Source organism: Bombina bombina, chromosome 12 (genome assembly GCF_027579735.1).
Source record: "Bombina bombina isolate aBomBom1 chromosome 12, aBomBom1.pri, whole genome shotgun sequence".
Classification (NCBI taxonomy): domain Eukaryota; kingdom Metazoa; phylum Chordata; class Amphibia; order Anura; family Bombinatoridae; genus Bombina; species Bombina bombina.
This window is the reverse complement of record NC_069510.1, coordinates 103,971,310-103,993,917: the sequence shown is the minus strand read 5'-3', so window position 1 is coordinate 103,993,917 and position 22,608 is coordinate 103,971,310. Positions and strand designations below refer to the sequence as shown.

Here is a 22,608-nt window from a genome sequence, read left to right as displayed (position 1 = left end):
TAAAGGACCTAAAGATAGACTTAAAATTCATGCGTGTCTTCCTATACCAGCCTGTATAAATATATTAATTCATTAGATACAGGTAAGGCACCGTACACTCCACCTCATTATTTTATCTCTCCCCAGAGACTCGTTGCCATGAACATGCCCCTGAATTCAGACGGCACTGTGACGTTTAATGCCACACTCTTTGCCCTTGTGCGCACCTCGCTGAGAATAAAAACTGAAGGTACGGTATAAACTCCCTCGCCGACAACAGCACCAGTGAGGTAGATGATTAAAATGTTACAAAACTACCAGATTTTAAGATAGATCACTTCTGAAGATTTGAAATATAAAATGTTAGTAATGTGGGACATGATTCTTTCATGATTCAGACAGAACATGTGATTTTAAACAACTTTCCAATATACTTCTATTATTGAATTTTCTTTATTCTCTTTGTATCCTTTGTTGAAAAGCATAACTAGGTAGGCTCAGGAGCAGCACTGCATTACAAAGAGCTAGCAGCTGATTGGTCACTGCACATAAATGCCTATTTTTACTGGTTCTCCAAATGTGTTCAGCTATCTCCCTGTAGTGCATAGCTGCTTCTTCAACAAAGGATACCAAGAGAAGGAAGCAAATTTGATCTTTTTTTTTTAAAGTTGTTAAAATCACGTGCTATATCTGAATCTTTAAAAAAAAATGTGTGGTTTTATGTCCATTTAAGTTAAAATAAAAAACATGCAGAAATCTCAATAGGAACAGAGCAGCCCAACCCTATTGTTTAAATTTAAACTAGGGGATCACCAACAATCATGTAATATAAAACAATGCAAATTTAAAGTAAACTTTGAGAATTAAGATTATAAAATTCAAACTTCTCAAACTAAAGCTTTCCCATCCTACTTAAAGGGACAGTCTAGTATAAATTAAACTTTCATTATTCAGATAGGACTTTTAATTTTAATCAACTTTCCAATTTACTTTTATCATCAAATTTGCTTTTTTCTCTTGGTATTCTTAGTTTAAACTAAACACGGGTAGGCTCATATGCTAATTTCTAAGCCTTTGAGGGCTGCCTCTTATCACACGCTTTTTAAATCTCTTTTCAACACAAAGAGACAGAAAGTACACATGGGCCATATCCGGTTTCAGAAGGCTTGGTCTCGATCAGTTCAGGATCCCTGGGTTCTCAATATTATATCCCAGGGCTATCGCATAGGTTTTCACATCAGACCTCCCTGGGAACGGTTTAATCTGTTTCACATTACAAAGGATCCTGTAAAGGCGGCTTCCTTTGTTCAATCTGATTAAGATTTAGAGGACATGGGAGTGATCCAACCTGTTCCAATCTCTAGTTCAGCAGGGTCAATTAATGACAACCATAGACTTAAAGGATGCATATCTGCACATCCCAATTCTCAAAGATAATTTCTAGTTTCTAAGGTTTGCTTTTGTCAACAATTTGTGGTCCTCCCCTTCGGTCTGGCCACCACCCCTCACATCTTCATAAAGGTATTAGGGGGTCTCTTGGCAGTGATAACAGTTCAGGGAATCTCAATTTCCCCTTATTTGGACGATATTTTGGTCCAAACTCCGTCTCTTTCTCTGGCTACTGTTCATACCCACAGAATGGTATCTTTCCTTCAGAAACATAGATGAGAAATCAATGTCCCCAAAAGTTCTTTATCACCAGTAACAAGGTTGGTTTTTCTGGGAGTGATAATAGACTTGGTTTAAATGTGCTTCATTTCTCACAGACCTTCTCAGAACCAAACTTCAGTCTGCCTGTCATTCCCTACAGATGGCTCATTCTCCATATGTAGCACAATGTATGGAAGTAGTGGGTCTTATGATATGTCAGAGTATATAAATATTATGATGAATATTACATATGTGTATATATATATATATATATATATGTATATTTTATACACTGTATATGTTAGATGAGACCTCAGGATTAATTAAACATGAGTTTGTTGAACACAGCTTCTAATACACGTCTATCAGGATTGACGATCAGTAGAGCCTTTTTGAAACACAAACATTTCTTTTCTAAAGGAAATAGCTCAGTGACCCTATTCATTTGACTATATATGCAGATTTTATAACCTCAGAACATTTGGTGAGGTGAGAAAAGAATGTGTTCAAGGACCCCTTTGGAATTTGACACGTGTGATACAACAGTTCTATCTCACTGAATCTCTATTTGAAGACTTACTGCAGAAAACCCCTCTTGGGGGAAGGTGACACAAATAAAATCAAATACACATCTGCACTGCTGGCTAAACAGGAAATATGCTGTTTTAAAGACTCTTACAACTCCTCATGGATTGACCCCATGTGGAGCAATAAAGGCCTTGGAAAACACAGACAAATGCTAAGATGTGACTCTGGAAGTCACGTAAGCAGACAGCAAATAAACATTTTTTTTTCTCTCTCTGTTTAAATACATGCCCCAGAATGTATTAAATATAGAAATTTGGGAAATTGTCTAATTCTATATTATTATTACATGGGTATTTGCTAAGCTTGGGAGGTAACTGTTTTAATCAGTCAAAAATGTGTAATAAATTCTGTTTTGTTTATATTTTTCAGACAGATAATCTCAAATCTACATAGAAGTGAATGTGCATGTATGTGTGTATATATATATATATATATATATATGTGTGTATATATATATATATATGTGTATATATATTTATATGTTTTGAAAACATAAAAGATCTTACTTAGCCTCTGTGTGTTTAAAAACATGAATAGGTGTTTATGGACCTGAAGAGAAGTGATTATTAACATTTATTTTCTTATTTCAGATCTACATAGACAGGATTCACTTGGAATACAGTACAATACTGAATTAAAAATAAGCTATTATTCACATATAAATGCCAGGATACCGATAAAATTGTAATGCATTTTAAGCTACTAATTAGCAGTATTAAATTACCTTAATATAATAAAATGTTAATAATATAACATATTTGGTATCAGAATAATAAAAAAAAAATAACCTAATATTAACCATCTGTAATTGAGGTTATATATGATTAATGCAGAGAGTGTGATCTGATTAAATAACCATTTTATAAAAAAAAAAATTAACTTGCTTAAAAATGTCAGAAATGCTGTATTGTATTGCTATGTTGTACTGTATGCTGCCACCTGGTGTTATGTTGCGAGAACTACAGCCAGAAGGTTCTTTCTGGCTGTTAAAAATGAAATTTCCAAGGGCCAATCCGATTTAGACTTCCCAGATAACCAATGGGAAGGTCAGCTCCCGTAGTGCCACCCACATGATGTCATCAATGATTATATAATGGGAGTGTTGAATGCACAAGAGAGAGTTGTCTGTAACTTGTTGAAAATTAGTGATCTGATTTTGGCTGCGATATACCTAAAAAAAAAAAAAGTTCACTTCAGCAAGGAGCTTAAAACTTATCCTTGATTTGTGCAAAAACCTTCTTTCAAATGAGATGACCTAAAGACCGCTACAAATTGGATCCGTTGCAAAACATTGGGAACCGGATTGCTGTTTATTTGGGTGATGTATACAAGGGTTTTGTAAGATAAGTTATATGCATAGTCAATTTGTATTTAATAGATTTAAAGAAATAGTGTGTTTTAATTAGCATTTCACAGCCTATATATATATTGTTTAAATCTGCGTCTGATTGACCAAGTAACTCATCTATGCAAGTTCTGATATTGTCAGTTAATTTTGTATTAGGATAAATTGCAGTTAAATAGCAGAATATATATTATCCTATTGTTTTATAAACACTGTTTAGAATTGTATTGCTTGGATGTTAAAGGTTTTTAGTCCCATTGTGTTAAATAAATAAAAGGCTGAATTGTGAAGGTATATTTTTCTGGGTTTTGTAAGAAGGATAGCATATCTTAAGAGTTGGTTTTAACGCATATAAACTTTTATTTAGTTTCCTTTTACTGCAAATATAGTTCAATATGTTTATGGATATTAACTAAATAAAAGAATTCAGATATTTATATTAATTGTATGGTCTAGTAGGTGCATGGTTGATAAGGGTTTCTATTTCTTTGTATTGTGTTTATAACCCTGCCATAAACTTATATATATTATTTGGATAGCACTACTAAGATTTTCATAAATATACTGACATAATAATTGGAGGCACTGCTGAGATTTAATAATATCCATCATAATTGATATAATATATTTGTAAGTAAATAGAAATTATTATAAAAGAGAAAAAAAAAAAAATAATAATTCATATTTCGATATTAATATTTTGAAGATATAATTTTTTTTTTTTTTTTTGAAAGGTTGAAATATTAATTTTCATATTTCGAGATTGACATTAATATCTTGAAATATTATTAAAGATTAATTTTGAAAAATTAATAAAAATATTAATTTTTCATATTTCAAAATTAATCAAAAATATTAATTTTTCATATTTTCAAAGTTAATCAAAAATATTAATTTTTCATATTTCGGAATATTAATTTTTTTCATATTTCAAAATTAATTAATATATTTTTTTTTTGAAATATAAAATTTTTCTCTCTTTTTATTGGCAAAAATTGTATTAGCATTTTATTTAAATAAATACTAAACCAATACAATAATGTCTGTAGCCAGAAGTGACTCATTTAATTCTATACATAGCAATGAAATTGGTCCCATTACAATACCCATTACTAAAGGTCAGGTCCTTAAGAAAGATATCTTAAGTTACATTAAAGGGAAGTTAAATATTGCTGGTGAATTAAATGATTTTGTGGATATGCTTGAAACTAGGGCTAAAAATATTACCGTTAATAATAATATGTGGAATGAAGAGAATGAATTCTTCCAGGAATTATTAATGATTAATCAATGCAAAGATCCCAAAAAGCGAGAAAAACTAATACTAAAATCTTGGCCCCTTCTAATATGCATAATTGACGAAATGTCGTTTTGTGTCACAGACAAACGATTGCAAATACAGGAGCTAGAAAATAGTATTCGTTCCTCGCGCAGACGCGAAGAGGGTTTAAAAATAGCCAAAAATAAAATGGATGAATTTGCCCAAAACCTAGCCACCTTAGATAAGCACAATATGGACTTAATCGCGCAGATACAAGATTTAAATAAACAGCTTGCGCAAAGCCAGAGAGAATTAAGCGATTTAAAAAGGTCATATCGCCATAATGAAAACCCCTATATTAGCAATGAGAATAATACAGATAATGCTAACTCCTTTAGCGAACGCGTCAGGGACGAGGTACGAAAATATATAGAACAACATAGACAAATGACCCCTAACGGGTCAGAAGTAGATTTCCCAAATAGACAATCCCCTCAGGATGTAAATCCAGAGGACAGCTGTAGCGCAGCTGATGCGGGGGAGGGAAACTCTAACAGAGAATCCCAAAATAAGTCTGATAAAGTCTATGATTCCCATAAAATAATCACCTTCGTACAACGCGCAGTACCTATATTCTCCAATAAGGGAACAACATCTGTAATTGATCATTTACAGGCTTTTGAAAATGCGTTAGCTATAATGAATGTTACAAGTGAGAAATTGAAAATTGAATTTCTGCCTTGGGTATTTGACAGTAAGCATCACAAATTCTTTGCTTCACTAAAGGATATGAATATTCATTCCTGGAATGGGGTAAAACAACAATGCAGAAAAGAATTCGGGCAATATCGCACTAAAACTGCCGCAAAAATAGCGGTATATGGTTTAAAGTGTCGTGCGAATCAGAGTCCAGTCGAATTCCTTTCTGTATTGAAAAATGCGTACAGTATGGCTGAAGATAATCCCAGATTTGATGGCTCAGAATTTGTAAATTTATTTTTTGAAGCATTGCCTACACCCATCAAAATCAACTTAGCTAGAGATTTTGATGAGGACTGCTCATTGGAATGGCTGATCAAAGAGAGTACAAAATTATACTCTATTCAGCAGTCCAGTGAGCAGGGGGTTAAAAAGGAATCAAAACCCAAAATTGTAGCAGAAACTAGGGTGTCACCTAAACCCCTCAATTTGGAGTCTAACAAGAGAACTTATGCAGAGGTGGCCAGTCAAAACAGGCCATCTCCACAGAGGTTTAATTCTGCCCCTCCCCCTACACAGGTTGAGGCGCAGGGAGACTATAACCAAAGTGGGGGACATAATCAGGTGAATAATTACTCACAAAGAGAATACTCACCGAATAATTGGTATCCGCGCAAGGGTAGATACAATAGACGGCGAAGATATTCTCAGGGTAACCAGACACCCCAGGTATATAATGCTCCCCAAAGTACTAATGCTGAACAAGCTGAACCCCAGGGGCAACCACGCCAGAATAGAAATAGTGGCCCTGATTCTGAGGGAACCCAATGGTCCAGGAATCAGTACAATGGGGCACCAAGAGATAGGCCCAGGGGTAGAGGTAATTTGTACAATCAGGTAGATATGCTGTTTACCCAATTAAATCGGTTGAGTGAACAAATCGCTAATATGAGTCAAAAATCTACGGCTCAGCAACCGAACAATACTTTTTTAGGGGTACAGCCAGTGGTCAGCAGTGGACCACAGGCACAGTCATAAATACTGCAGTATCACCTGAAGGGGAGGGGAGAGATATACAAAATGTAGTAATAAATATCAATGATACTAATCATGTTATCTCCCCACAGACCGGAAACGGACAAATTAGCTGTGACAATGAGCGACATCAGCCGGAAAAAGTTAACAAATCTCTTCCTTTGCAGCTCTCTCTTAACCTTGTTTCCACAGATGCAGTACAAAAGAATCCAGCCGACCCTGTCATAGAGGAAACAGGTAGGTATGAAGCTTCTTCTGCATCGGAAAGCATGGCAAACTCAGGTAATACGTGGCGAAGCCCACAAATGTATGAGAATGCAAATTTTATGTGTGAAATGATAGAAACTGCAGGAAGATATTATGTACTAGTTGAGCTGCAAGATTCAGTCTCCAACCCTATCAGGGGATTAATTGACACTGGGTCACAGGCAACTATCTTATCCCACAGATACTACACACAGCTAAATGAGCTAACATCCCACAAACCTAAAATAAAAGAATTTGACGGTTCTCTAATAGGTGTTGGGGGTGACTCCCTAAAAGTTTACGGTACTGCCTGGTTAAAATTTAAATTGGGGAACAGGGTCATAAGACACCCTGTCATTATAGTGGATCTGCCAACTGATCGTTTAATTATTGGTAGTGATCTCCTGAAGCGATTAAGCACCATAATTGATTGCATAAATAATGTAATTTGGTCGCAAGTTAAACGGCCTATCAATTATGAAAAATCTGGTATATCTCGCACCCGACATAGCTGTCACGTGGTGGAAGAGAAACCAGATGCTGTGGAGATTCATTTCAGGAATAACTCTGTACCTGAAATCACTATTCTACAAATAGATGATCAAACTCCTTTTAGTGGCTCTGATGGTAATACTTTTAAAATTTCGCCCGGAAAGATAGCGAATATCTCCCTAGATGGCGATATATTAACCATATCACTCCACAAGGGGGATCCTAAAATCCCTAAAGGGGGAGACCATGCTCAATACCTCACAGGGATTGAGAGAGTTAAAGAGGATCTATTTATCCCTATACAAGTACATGACCTTGGTAAAACCAAGTATGCTAAAATAAACTTAAAACAGGAAGCTAGCTATATAAGCGAAGGTTTATTAGCGCAAATAGCTGAACCTAAAGTGATTAAATATCTTTCTCCCCAAGACCACTGTGTCAACGGCCTGGATGACAGGTCTGAAAGCTATAACATCACAGCTAAGTGCTTATTATCTATCTCTATTGGTAATAAGTCAGTGAAGCACCTGTTTTTAGTTTTAAATACTCCCCATAATCAAATATACATTGGCAATGATATCTTACATAGATATGCCATACAAATAGATTTGATTAACTCTTGCCTTTGGAGCAGGTTAAAGGGGGACCCTGAAGTATTTCAGGATGAAAATGCAGCCCTGAAATCAAACCAGCAATTGCCATATGCTGTGAATATGCAGGTATCTAGCGATGTTATAATTCCTGCTGGGGCTGATAAATTTCTTTTACCCTTACAGGTAAAGAGAGGTCAGAAATTAAAAACTTCTGAAACACTGATTTGCCTCTCTCATAGAATACACAATCTGGGTGTCTCAGTAACCTACACTCCTATGGTGAATATTGGAACTGTTCCAATAAATATTATTGTGCATAACATGACCCCACAGGATATAACATTATCCAAGGGAACTACCATAGGATATGCACTGGAATCAAGTTATTACACTTTTGGATTCCAGAATAATGTAATTGGGCTAATACCTGAAGGATACCTAACTGAAGAACAATTAATAGAACAATCCTTTGCATCTATGCCAGAGGGTCTATTTAATATTCAGTCTATTTATCCCTTCAGCTCAGAGGAAGGCATCTGTAAAATTGAAGAAGCCTCTCTGGTGTTTGATCAGCCAATCAAACAGCAAGATTACCCCAATACCCAGAGTCATGGGAGCAATGTAAATTATAATCAAGGGGATCTCACCTCTAGACTGGAAGAAGCCTATGAAATAGGACAGCCTGAAATCTTTCCAGGATTTCAGCAAATAGTCGAAGAGCAAATATCCTTAGCTAATGGCTGTTCTAGCGATGATGAACGCCAACAGCTGCGAGAACTCCTGATGGAGTACAAGGATATTTTCGCTAAGGATTCTTATGACTGTGGTACCACAGACTTACACATTGCAAGAATACAAACAGATCCTAATGCGCCACCTGTATTTGTCAAACAATACAGACTTCCCTTAGCCTCATATGATTCTCTTGCAGAGATCATAAGGAATTTGGAAGAAAGAGGTATTATCAGACAGGTGCACAGCTCTTATAATAATCCTATTCTAGGTGTCCTTAAGCCCAATGGACAATGGCGTTTGTGTGCTGACTTAAGACAGCTAAACAAACGAGTATACATGTCTGGCTGGCCTGTACCATACATTGACCAGTGTCTAGCACAAATGCAGGGATCCAAAATATTCACTGCCATTGATTGTGCACAGGGATATTGGACCATAAAGGTACATGAAGAGGACCAATATAAGCTAGCATTCTCCTTCCAAAAGGTTCAGTATGCATTCCAGAGACTTCCATTTGGATACATAAATTCTGGACATGAATTTGCTGTATTCATGCATAAGGCTATGCCTGACGCACTGGAAAGGGGGACCTTATCTTATGTTGATGATGTTTTAATCAAAAGCACAGACTTTGAAAAACACATTGCAGAGCTTAAACACGTCCTCAGCCAACTTAAAAGGGCAGGTGTCAAATTATCCCTGCAAAAAGCTCAATGGTGCCGCACTCGTGTAAACTTCTTGGGACATGAAGTTACCTCTGATGGATTAAATCCCCAGAAGAAAAAGGTGGAAGCTATAGTGAATTCTAAAAACCCAACTAACTTAAAGGAATTGAGATCATTCCTGGGTATGACGAATTATTCTCGCAAATTCATTGATAATTATGCGGAATTAGCTAAACCACTACTACTTCTTCTAAAGAAAGATGTGAAATGGCACTGGAGTGAGTCTCAAGAGACAGCCATCAGAGAGCTGAAGAGAAAACTCACTCAAGCACCTTGCTTAGCGTACCCTGAAGGTGGTAAACCTTTCTTCTTAGAGACAGGTTACACAGATATAAGCATGAGTGCTGTGTTATACCAAAAGCATGATAATTTGAACAAAGCCATTGCTTATGCGAGCAAAAATCTATCCCCAGTAGAAATAAAGTTTAACGATTGCGAAAAAGCCCTCTTATCTACTGTATGGGCTCTACAAAATTTCCGCAGCTATATACAGGGCGAGAAAATTATTGTAGAAACGGCCCACCAGCCTTTGCTATATTTGCAAAGTGAGAGAATAAGAGATGGGAATTTGTCTAATAGCCGCATAACAGCGTGGACTCTTTCCTTGCAAGGCTGGCCATTAGAAATTCGCTACAAGCAGAATAAAAAGAATCCAGTCGCACAAGGACTTGCTGAGCTCCACGACTGTACTGATAGAGATCCTGGGGAAGAATTATCAGAAGATGATTTTCTGGAAGAACAATTGCTTTCCCCATATAAAATGTACAATGAGGACCATTGTCAAACATTACCTTGGGTATATGTTGATGGTTGTTCTTACCATGCCACTATTGATAATGAGCGCAGATTAGTCGCTGGCATTGGTATAACTGGGGCAAATGGATTCCCAAATATATCTATAGGTTTCAACATTGGACCAAGATCCAGTCAAGTTGCAGAACTAACTGCTGTTTTCAAAACCATTGAAATGGCTATTGAACATGGTATTCATGAATTTGTGATCATAACTGACTCAAATTATGTGCGTGACAGTTTTGTTGAATACCTGCCAACTTGGAAAAGAAATGGCATGCAGAAAAGCAATAACAAACCAGTCAAGCATGGCAAGTTGTTCTGCGAGATTGATAATCTGGTAGTATCCAATGATTTAACAATACACTGGAAAAAGACCAAGGGTCATTCCAGAGTTCTAGGTCCTGATAAGGAAGGCAATGACCTTGCGGATTCATTAGCCAAACAAGGAGCCATAACTGGAGAACTCCTTAATATTGACCATTTAATGGGTGCAATTCAGGTAGAAGCCATTACCAGAAACCAGGCAAAACAACAGAGTGAGCCTAACTTGGTACAATGGAGTCAGGATTCTCCTAGTGAGGACCTGATCACTAGTCAAAAAGAAGACCCCATTGTAGGCATCTTCTATAAACACATAGAAGATCCTGAAAGCAACCCCATCTCAAAAGATGATTGTATTGGCAAAGAAGATCTGAGAATCTTAATAAAATCTAAATCACAATTCAAATTACAGGATGGTTTGTTAATTAGAACCTCCAAAACTGGCATCCAGCAGTGGGTAGTACCCACCAAGTTCAGAGGTCTAATGCTCCAACATGCCCATGATGCTCCCACATCTGGACATCGCGGTGCCAAACTCACGTATGAAATATTGCGTGATTATGCTTTTTGGCCACACATGTTGAAAGACGTTCAAACCTACTGTCAAGGGTGTTTAATCTGCCCACAGTTCCAACCCACTGCACCAATGCATAGAGCGCCATTGCAGAAAAGGGGGATGGTAATGCCATGGTCAGATATACAAATTGATTTTATTGGTCCAGTAACAAGGTCATCAAGAGGTAACAAATACATGTTAACAGTGACATGCCTGTTCACTAAATGGGTAGAGTGCATTAGTGCACCTAACAATAGTGCTGAAACATGTGCAGCATTGCTCATCAACCATGTATTTTCCAGATTTGGTTTGCCCCAAAGAATCGAATCAGATCGGGGGACCCACTTCACTAGCGAAGTGATGACAAAAATGTGGAAAATACTAGGGGTTAAAAGAAAGCTCCATATTGCTTATAGAGCTGCCTCAAGTGGTGGTGTAGAGCGTTACAACCAATCCATTGTTAAAATCCTCAAAAAGTTTGTGAGTGAAACAGGTAAAGACTGGGATATAAAACTACCTCTAGTCTTAATGGCATTAAGAGCAACTCCAAGTAGTGCTACCAAGATGTCACCTTTTGAACTGATGACTGGTAGAAGAATGGTTCTACCTCAGCATCTACTGTACCGTACGTCAGACCAAAACTTGATAAACGCTGCCAATACACATCAATATGTGGAAAACCTAAGGAAACACCTGCAACATGCCTTTGCATTTGCTCAAAGGAATTTAGAAAGAGCCGCAACTGCCACTAAAACCTATTATGATCTCAAAACATCCAAAAAGGAATATGAAATAAATGATAAAGTTTATCTTTATAACTTTGGAAGAGATCAGGTTAGGGAGAAGAAATTTCTTCCCTCATGGAAAGGTCCTTTTGTCATTACTGACAAAATATCTCCAGTGGCCTATAAAATACGGATCCCCAAAAATGAAGGTTTCATAGATAAATGGGTACATATAAATCAACTGCGGGCATGTCATCCCAGGTCCCAACTACAAGTCATAGAGGGAGAATGAAGTGTCATATCCCCAAATGCACTAAAGACATACTGTAATTTAAAGATGCCTAACTGATAAACATGAAAGCTCAAAATAACAAACTTTCTTCATAAGAGACTGTCTATGAGGTATACGGTTGATCCTCATCAAATACCACTGACTTTAAGCCAATTCAAATACATGTGTCCTACATCTATTTGAAGTTGGAAGGGGGATTTATGTCAGAGTATATAAATATTATGATGAATATTACATATGTGTATATATATATATATATATATATGTATATTTTATACACTGTATATGTTAGATGAGACCTCAGGATTAATTAAACATGAGTTTGTTGAACACAGCTTCTAATACACGTCTATCAGGATTGACGATCAGTAGAGCCTTTTTGAAACACAAACATTTCTTTTCTAAAGGAAATAGCTCAGTGACCCTATTCATTTGACTATATATGCAGATTTTATAACCTCAGAACATTTGGTGAGGTGAGAAAAGAATGTGTTCAAGGACCCCTTTGGAATTTGACACGTGTGATACAACAGTTCTATCTCACTGAATCTCTATTTGAAGACTTACTGCAGAAAACCCCTCTTGGGGGAAGGTGACACAAATAAAATCAAATACACATCTGCACTGCTGGCTAAACAGGAAATATGCTGTTTTAAAGACTCTTACAACTCCTCATGGATTGACCCCATGTGGAGCAATAAAGGCCTTGGAAAACACAGACAAATGCTAAGATGTGACTCTGGAAGTCACGTAAGCAGACAGCAAATAAACATTTTTTTTTCTCTCTCTGTTTAAATACATGCCCCAGAATGTATTAAATATAGAAATTTGGGAAATTGTCTAATTCTATATTATTATTACATGGGTATTTGCTAAGCTTGGGAGGTAACTGTTTTAATCAGTCAAAAATGTGTAATAAATTCTGTTTTGTTTATATTTTTCAGACAGATAATCTCAAATCTACATAGAAGTGAATGTGCATGTATGTGTGTATATATATATATATATATATATATGTGTGTATATATATATATATATGTGTATATATATTTATATGTTTTGAAAACATAAAAGATCTTACTTAGCCTCTGTGTGTTTAAAAACATGAATAGATGTTTATGGACCTGAAGAGAAGTGATTATTAACATTTATTTTCTTATTTCAGATCTACATAGACAGGATTCACTTGGAATACAGTACAATACTGAATTAAAAATAAGCTATTATTCACATATAAATGCCAGGATACCGATAAAATTGTAATGCATTTTAAGCTACTAATTAGCAGTATTAAATTGCCTTGATATAATAAAATGTTAATAATATAACATATTTGGTATCAGAATAATAAAAAAAAAATAACCTAATATTAACCATCTGTAATTGAGGTTATATATGATTAATGCAGAGAGTGTGATCTGATTAAATAACCATTTTATAAAAAAAAAAATTAACTTGCTTAAAAATGTCAGAAATGCTGTATTGTATTGCTATGTTGTACTGTATGCTGCCACCTGGTGTTATGTTGCGAGAACTACAGCCAGAAGGTTCTTTCTGGCTGTTAAAAATGAAATTTCCAAGGGCCAATCCGATTTAGACTTCCCAGATAACCAATGGGAAGGTCAGCTCCCGTAGTGCCACCCACATGATGTCATCAATGATTATATAATGGGAGTGTTGAATGCACAAGAGAGAGTTGTCTGTAACTTGTTGAAAATTAGTGATCTGATTTTGGCTGCGATATACCTAAAAAAAAAAAAAGTTCACTTCAGCAAGGAGCTTAAAACTTATCCTTGATTTGTGCAAAAACCTTCTTTCAAATGAGATGACCTAAAGACCGCTACAAATTGGATCCGTTGCAAAACATTGGGAACCGGATTGCTGTTTATTTGGGTGATGTATACAAGGGTTTTGTAAGATAAGTTATATGCATAGTCAATTTGTATTTAATAGATTTAAAGAAATAGTGTGTTTTAATTAGCATTTCACAGCCTATATATATATTGTTTAAATCTGCGTCTGATTGACCAAGTAACTCATCTATGCAAGTTCTGATATTGTCAGTTAATTTTGTATTAGGATAAATTGCAGTTAAATAGCAGAATATATATTATCCTATTGTTTTATAAACACTGTTTAGAATTGTATTGCTTGGATGTTAAAGGTTTTTAGTCCCATTGTGTTAAATAAATAAAAGGCTGAATTGTGAAGGTATATTTTTCTGGGTTTTGTAAGAAGGATAGCATATCTTAAGAGTTGGTTTTAACGCATATAAACTTTTATTTAGTTTCCTTTTACTGCAAATATAGTTCAATATGTTTATGGATATTAACTAAATAAAAGAATTCAGATATTTATATTAATTGTATGGTCTAGTAGGTGCATGGTTGATAAGGGTTTCTATTTCTTTGTATTGTGTTTATAACCCTGCCATAAACTTATATATATTATTTGGATAGCACTACTAAGATTTTCATAAATATACTGACAGATAGCAGCGTCAGACGCAGTAGCTTTTGCTCGCTTTCATCTTCATCCTCTCCATTTGTCTATGCTTCAACATTGGTCAAAGGATTGTCTCCATCTGGAACAGCAGATAGAGCTCAGTTCTTCATTCAAACTATCTCTCTAATGGTGGAGGGAAAGTCCCTATTTGACCCTTGGAGCTTCTTCGACCTATCTGGACCGTAGTCACTACGGACGCAAGTCTGATGGGTTGGGACGCTGCTTGGAAGTCTTAAAGGGTGCAGGGAATATGGTCCCCTCTGGAGGTGAGGTTACCTATCAGCAACCTAGAACTTTGTGCACATCTTCGGGCCCTTCAATCTTGGCCTCTTCTCAAACAGAAAAGTCAGACAATGTCACTGCCGTGGCGTACATCAATCATCAGGAAGGGACTCAAAGTCCCTTAACTATGCAAAAGGTATCTCACATTCTGTCTTGGGCAGAGGAAAACCACTGCACCCTATCAGCCATTCACGTTCTGGGAGTGAACAATTGGGAAGCAGATTACCTAAGTCATCAGTCTGTCTATCCATCCAGGGGAATGGTCTCTTCATCAGGACTGTTCGATCAATAAGTCCTGAGGTGGGGTCTACAAGAAATAGATCTTGTGACATCCAAATTGAACTGCAAACTTCCGGTTTATTGCGCCAGGTCAAGAAATCCAGGAGCTCACATGATAGATGCTGTAGTCTGTCTGGACCTTTCATCTGGCCTATCTATTTCCTCTGTTTGTTCTTTTTCCAAGAGTCATTGCCGGAATCAAACAGGAATTGGTTTCTGTAATTCTTGTAGCTCTGGCAGAACTTGGTATGCAGATCTAATTCAGATGTCATCCCTTTCTCCATGGGCTCTACTCCTAAAGAAAGATTTGCTGTCTCAAGGACCCTTGTATTATCCAGATCTCAAATCTCTGAATTTGACTGCATGGAGGTTGAACGCCTAGTTCTAAAAAAACAAAACAGAGGTTTCTCAGATTTGGTTATCACTACTCTAATGCAAGCCGTAAAGCAGTTCATGCAGATAATTTATCATAAGATTTGGAAAGCTTACTTTCTTTGGTGTTCTGTTAAAGGTTTCTCTTGGAAATCTTCTAGATTCCACTGAATTCTTCAGTTCCCTCAAGATGAACTGGATAAGGGTTTATCAGCTAGTTAAAGTGTCAGATTTCAGCATTATCTGTTTTGATCAGATTTAAAAAAAAAAAACTGACCAAATTACCTGATGATCAAACTTTTGTTCAAGCCTTGGGGGCATATTTATGAAAGGACATTGCGGATCATGTCCGACAGACCTTGCTGAATGCGGAGAGCAATACGATCTCCGCATTAATCTGGTGCAACGCCGCCCCCTGCAGATTCGCGGCAAATCGTCCACTAGCAGGGGGATGTCAATCAACCTCGATCGGGTTGAATTGCGGCGATGTCTGTCCGTCCCTCCTCAGAGCAGGCAGACAGGTTATGGAGCAGCATTCTTTAGACCGCTGCTTCATAACTGGTGTTTCTGGCGAGCCTGAAGGCTTGCTAGAAACACGAGGCTACAAGCTCCATACGGAGCTTGATAGATATGCCCCTTGGTGAGAATTTGCCCTGTTATTAGGCCCATTTCTCACCCTTAGAATTTAAATCGGGTTCTTCCTGTTTTGCAAGGTAACCCCTTTGAACCTATGCAGTCCCTGGACCCAAAGTTATTGTCATGGATAAGACCTATGCAGTCCTCTGGACTAACTATGATTTCCTCCCAACAGGGGCATATTACCGCCTAGGCAAACAAGGCACGGGCCTAGGGCGACAGATGGAAGGGGCGGCACTTTTTCACATCACTGTGACACCACTTGTTCAGTGAGAAAGTAATTTCCTGCTCACCTCCTAACTCCTGCACTATATCATGCCTAGCGCGGCAGTTATAAGGTAAGCAGGAAATTACTTTCTCACTGAACAAGTGGTGTCAGAGAAAGGAGCTGAATAGGTGCTATAAAGGGCAATGCAGACAATGGTCTCTACTGTTGCAGGCACAATCGCTGCATGCATATTTATTACTCAGCTTTTGCCTGCAGCGGCAGCCAGAAGCCTGCACCTCCCCCTTAGCCACAGGCTGGCACCCAGGACACCTGCTCATCCTGTGGCTTCAGAGGACAGAGGCATAATGGACCAGGTCCAGGACTTTTTGGAGGCAATGGCAGTGAAGAGGCAAATTTTAAATCGGTTGCTGTACATGAGGGACCGAATCAACATAGCCCAAGGCAGCTATGATCACGGCACTCCGTAAGCTGCACAATCCTACATCATATCCTGCAAGTGTGCATACAGTGTGGGGCCATTCACAGGGCCACATCCCAGGAGCCCTACTTTGGTGCTAATATCACACTTCTGAATAAATAAGAACTTTCTTCGTTTATCAAGAACGGATCTTTTGTGGATTTTTTTTTGTCCTGAATTATTGCTTTCCATAGCGGACGGAAATATTGCTTGAGCCACTAGACCCCCTAGCATTCTCCTATACAGCGGACGCTACCTGCAAATTCCTTGCAGATTACAGATTACACACACCCTCCTCCTGAGCCTATAGTAGGCGTATTGACCAGCTGACGTCAGAACCTCGGAGTAGACGAGGAATTATCGTACCTTTTGTGCTGGAGCTGAGACAGCACAGACAAGCTACTAGGAGCAGCACTAAGAAGTTGGTTTTACCCTGGAACATTCCCTGGAGGAGAGTCTTAGGAGGCTTTCTCGCCTCGCGAATCTCACCCTCAGAAGTTGTCCGGATCTTCTTTCAGCTCCACAAACACAGGAGGAGACAATGGATACGTGTCCACCTAGCTGTCTTGCAGCAATAGCATTATCCGCTGGAGAAAAGATAAGTACTTTATCCATTTGGGACTAAGTAAACAGTTATTTTGGAGCCCCTTGTCACCACGACGACTATATTTATTAAAGGACTCCTTCAAAAGGGACTTTCTATTTACTTATAAATTTATATAAAATACTTAGTCTCCTATGAAAAGAGCAATGACATACATTGTTGCTTTATAACTTTATTTACAAGGAATGGGACACATAAATTCTCTTATAGATAAAGGGGACTTATGTAGACTGTTTGTTATGCAGGCACTGGGGCTGAGGATAAATTAGGCTCAGGTTTCTCGGTGGTTTTCACTGCTCCCGGTGGTTTAACTTTAGAACAAAGATGCCGACCGGGAGATTCCTTTTTTGAGACGCCCACGATGGGCGGAACTATGGTGGGCGGCAATTTGTGTTGCACTCCACTTTTCCCTTACTTCTGTGACCGGGGGGAAGGAGAGTACAGTCTCAGTCAAGATTACGCAGTTTTTTCTAAAGACATACGTTTCTAGGACCGGAAAGTGGTTCAATATAACTACTGCCGAGTTCCGGATCTTCTACTAAGGGGATTGTTAAAGAGCCGGTGTCAGCAGGGCAGGTAGGCACCTCAGCAAAGTAAGCTGAGGTGTAGAGGTGTTTTGCAATATTTTTAGCCCTCTTTGCATAGAAAAATAAAAAAAAAAGTAAAAAAGTTATGGTTTAAAATTTAAAGTGACAGTAACTTTTTTTCTATTTAAAATTTTTATTAAAAAATTTAGACTTTTTATTTGATAATTTGATCCACTGTGAGTCAGAATGGACCAAGAGGCCCTGTAAAATGTCAATTGTTCTTTATGTTTTGATGCCAATGTGGAACCACCAATCCCTTTCTGTTCATGTATTGTGAGAATGTCGAATTATAGGGATAGACTTTTTTCTAAGCCAACATTTCTAAGGCGGATGCTGTTCAGGAGTCTAATGACAATGTTTAATATATGCCGCAGCTTTCTCCTCAAGCGTCCCAAATTTTACCGCCCACACATGGAGTGCCTTGCTCTTCCTCTCTAACTTCTACTGGAGTAACGTTGCAAGACATCGCTACCCTTATGTCTTCTGCAGTCTCTGATGTGTTGTCTGCTTTTCCCATGTTGCAGGGAAAGTGTAAGAGGAAGAATAAACATTCAGTAAGCGAGGTTACTGATGCAGTTGTTGCTATTTCGAATGCCCCCTCTCAGAAGCCTGAGGAGGAGGATACTTCGGTAGCATCTGAGGGTGAAATCTCAGATTCTGATGGTGTAATTCCTCCTGCTGATACTGAAGTTGTATCTTTCAGGTTTAAGCTAGAACATCTCCGTCTGTTACTAAAGGAGGTTTTAGCTACATTGTACGACAGCGACACCATGGTCGTAGTTAATCCTAAAAAATCCAGTAAGCTAAACAAATATTTTGATGTACCTTCCTTGGTGGTGGTTTTTCCTGTACCAGATCGAGCTACTGAGATCATTGCTAAGGAATGGGAGAGACCGGGTATCCCTTTTTCTCCATCCCCTATATTTAAAAAGATGTTTCCCATAGCGGACTCTATCAAGGAGTCTTGGCAAACAGTACCCAAGGTAGAAGGAGCAATTTCCACTCTAGCCAAGAGGACTACTATCCCCATAGAGAATAGTTGTGCCTTTAAGGATCCTATGGACAAAAAATTGGAGGGGTTACTCAAAAAGATGTATGTACACCAGGGTTTGCAATGGCAACCTGCAGTGTGCATTGCTACTGTCACTAGTGCGGCGGCATACTGGTTTTATGCGTTGTCTGATTCTATTAGGACAGACACACCCCTTGAAGAGATCCAGGATAGGATAAAGGCCCTTGAGTTGGCCAATTCCTTTATTACGGATGCTTCCCTACAGGTTATTAAACTGGGAGCAAAGATTTCGGGTTTTGCTGTGCTAGCCCGCAGAGCTTTATGGGTAAAATCTTGGTCTGCGAACGTGTCATCTAAGTCTAAACTTTTAGTGATTCCTTACAAGGGAAAGACCTTGTTTGGACCGGGTTTGACGGAAATAATTTCTGACATTACGGGAGGAAAGGGCCAATTCCTCCCTCATGATAAGAGAAACAAACAAAAGGGACGTCAGAGTAATTTTCGTTCCTTTTGAAATTTCAAGGGAAATCCTTCCTCTTCTAAGCAGGAACAGTCCAAACCCTTCTGGGGATCCAATCAGTCTTGGAACAAGGGAAAACAATCCAAAAAACATGCTACTGAATAAAAAATAGCATGAAGGGCCTGCTCCTGATCCGGGACCGGATCTTGTGGGGGGCAGACTTTCCTTCTTCACTCAGGCTTGGGTTCGAGATATCAGGATCCCTGGGCGGTGGACATAGTGTCCCAGGGATACAAACTAGAGTTCAAGAACTTTCCTCCCAGGGGCAGGTTTCTGATTTCAAGATTATCTGTAGACCAGACAAAAAGAGAGGTGTTCTTACACTGTGTACGGGACCTCTCTGCCCTGGGAGTGATAGTACCTGTTCCGACACAGGAACGGGGTCTTGGGTGCTATTCAAATCTGTTTGTGGTTCCCAAAAAGGAGGGAACCTTCAGGCCAATTTTAGATCTCAAGAGTCTAAACAAATTCCTCAGAGTACCGTCCTTCAAGATGGAAACTATTCGTTCCATTCTTCCTTTGATCCAAGAGGGACAATTTATTACTACCGTGGATTTAAAGGACGCGTACCTGCATGTTCCCATCCACAGGGACCATCACAAGCTTCTAAGGTTTGCATTTCTAGACAATCACTTCCAGTTCGTGGCTCTTCCATTCGGCCTTGCCACAGTTCCCAGAATTTTCTCAAAGGTTCTGGGATCCCTGTTGACAGTGCTCCGATTGCGGGGCATTGCAGTGGCACCTTATCTGGACAACATTCTGGTCCAGGCGCCATCCTTTCAACAAGCAAGATCCCACATGGAAATGTTATCTTTCCTGCAAGCTCACGGGTGGAAGGTAAATTTGGAAAATTCCAAGTACAAGAGTTCCAAGTACAAGAGTAATTTTCTTGGGAACCATAATAGATTCCTTATCAATGAAGATTTTACTGACAGAAGTCAGGAAATCAAAGATTTTCGATTCTTGCCTAGCGCTTCAGTCCTCTCCTCGGCCATCAGTGGCTCAGGGCATGGAGGTAATCGGTCTGATGGTAGCGGCAGTGGACATCATCCCGTTTGCCCGTTTCCACCTCAGACCTCTGCAACAGACATGCTCAGTCAGTGGAACGGAGAGGTAGCTAAGATAATTCAGTGGGCGGAGACCAACAATTGCTGTCTGTCGGCGATCCACATCCCAGGAGTGGACAACTGGGAGGCAGACTTCCTGAGCAGACAGACATTTCACCTGGGGGAGTGGGAACTCCATCCGGAAGTGTTTTCCAGCCTGATTCTCAAATGGTATAGGCCGGAATTAGATCTCATGGTATCTCAGCAGAATGCCAAGCTTCCGAGGTACGGATCGAGGATCGAGGACCTCACATTCTATTGGCTGATCCAATAAGCTAATCGGATTGAACTTCAATCTGATTGGCTGATTAAATCAACCAATCGGATTTTTCCTACCTTAATTCCGATTGGCTGATAGAATCCTATCAGCCATGCGGAATTCGAGGGACGCCATCTTGGATGACATCATTTAAAGGACCAGCCATTCGTTGGGTAGTCGTCGGCCGAGAAGGAGGTCTTCAAGATGGAGCCGCTCATCGCCGGAAGGATGAAGATAGAAGATGCCGCTTGGATGAAGACTTCTGCCGGATGGAGGACCTCTTCTGCCCCGATCGGATGAAGACTTCTGCCGGTCCGGATGTCCTCTTCTGCCGCATCGGATGACCAGTGGTGCCCGGCTGTTTGAAGACGGCTCAAGGTAGGGTGATCTTCAATGGGGTAGTGTTAGGTTTATTTAAGGGGGGATCAGGTGGGTTTTAGAGTAGGGGTGTGTGGGTGGTGGGTTGTAATGTTGGGGGGTATTGTATTTCTTTTTTTTTACAGGTAAGAGCTGATTACTTTGGGGCAATGCCCCGCAAAAAGCCCTTTTAAGGGCTGGTAAAAGAGCTGATTACTTTGTAATTTAGTTTAGGGTAGGGAATTTTATTATTTTGGGAGGCTTTTTTATTTTATTATGGGGCTTAGATTAGGTGTAATTAGATTAAACTTCTTGTAATATTTTTTTATTTTTTGTAATTTAGTGGGGTTTTTTTGTAATATAGTTTAATTTATTTAATTGTATTTTATTTTAGATAATTGAAGTTAATTTATTTAATTAATTTATTGATAGTGTAGTGTTAGGTGTATTTGTACCTTAGGTTAGGATTTATTTTACAGGTAATTTTGTAATTATTTTAACTAGGTAGCTATTAAATAGTTATTAACTATTTAATAGCTATTGTACCTAGTTAAAATAAATACAAATATACTTGTAAAATAAATATAAACCCTAAAATAGCTACAATGTAATTATTAATTATATTGTAGCTATCTTAGGGTTTATTTTATAGGTAAGTATTTAGTTTTAAATAGGAATAGAGTTAATAATAATATTATTTATATTTATTTAAATAATAAGTTAGGGGGTGTTAGGGTTAGACTTAGGTTTAGGGGGTAATAAATTTAATGTAGGTGGCGGCGGTGTAGGGGGGTCAGATAGAGGATAATATATTTAATGTAGGTGGCGGCGGTGTAGGGGGGTCAGATTAGAGGGTAATACATTTAATGTAGGTGGCGGCAGTGTAGGGGGGTCAGATTAGAGGGTAATACATTTAATGTAGGTGGCGGCAGTGTAGGGGGGTCAGATTAGAGGTTAATATATTTAATGTAGGTGGCGGCGGGGTCCGGGAGCGGCGGTTTAGGGGTTAAACACTTTATTTAGGTGCGGCGGGGTCCGGGAGCGGTGGTTTAGGGGTTAATACATATAATGTAGGTGGCAGTGGGCTCCGGGAGCGGCGGTTTAGGGGTTAATACTACGATAGGTTTATTGCGGTGTGGGCTATGGTGGTTTAGGGGTTAATAATTAGGCTTATTGCGTTGTGAGGGGGTTGTCGGTCTAGGGGTTAATACATTTATTATTAGGAGTGAGAGGGGAGATTGCGGATATAGGGGTATACGTATCGGCTGATTTTTGGGAGGCAGGTTAGACAGTTACGGGAGATTTGATAAGTTAGTTAGTTTTTTTAGGCGCCGGCAGTTTCTAAAGTGCCGTAAGTAACTGGCGA

General features: G+C 38.6%; 1 protein-coding gene across 1 annotated transcript in view; it reads left to right on the top strand.

Annotated features, from left to right (window-relative positions):
• The window catches only part of CACNA1F (calcium voltage-gated channel subunit alpha1 F), a 365,125-nt gene that overhangs the window by 303,227 nt on the left and 39,290 nt on the right, over positions 1-22,608 (top strand). Inside the window, exon 39 of the mRNA XM_053695830.1 lies at positions 127-229. Coding sequence (XP_053551805.1) covers positions 127-229 — 103 coding nt within the window. The remainder of the gene's footprint in view (positions 1-126; positions 230-22,608) is intronic.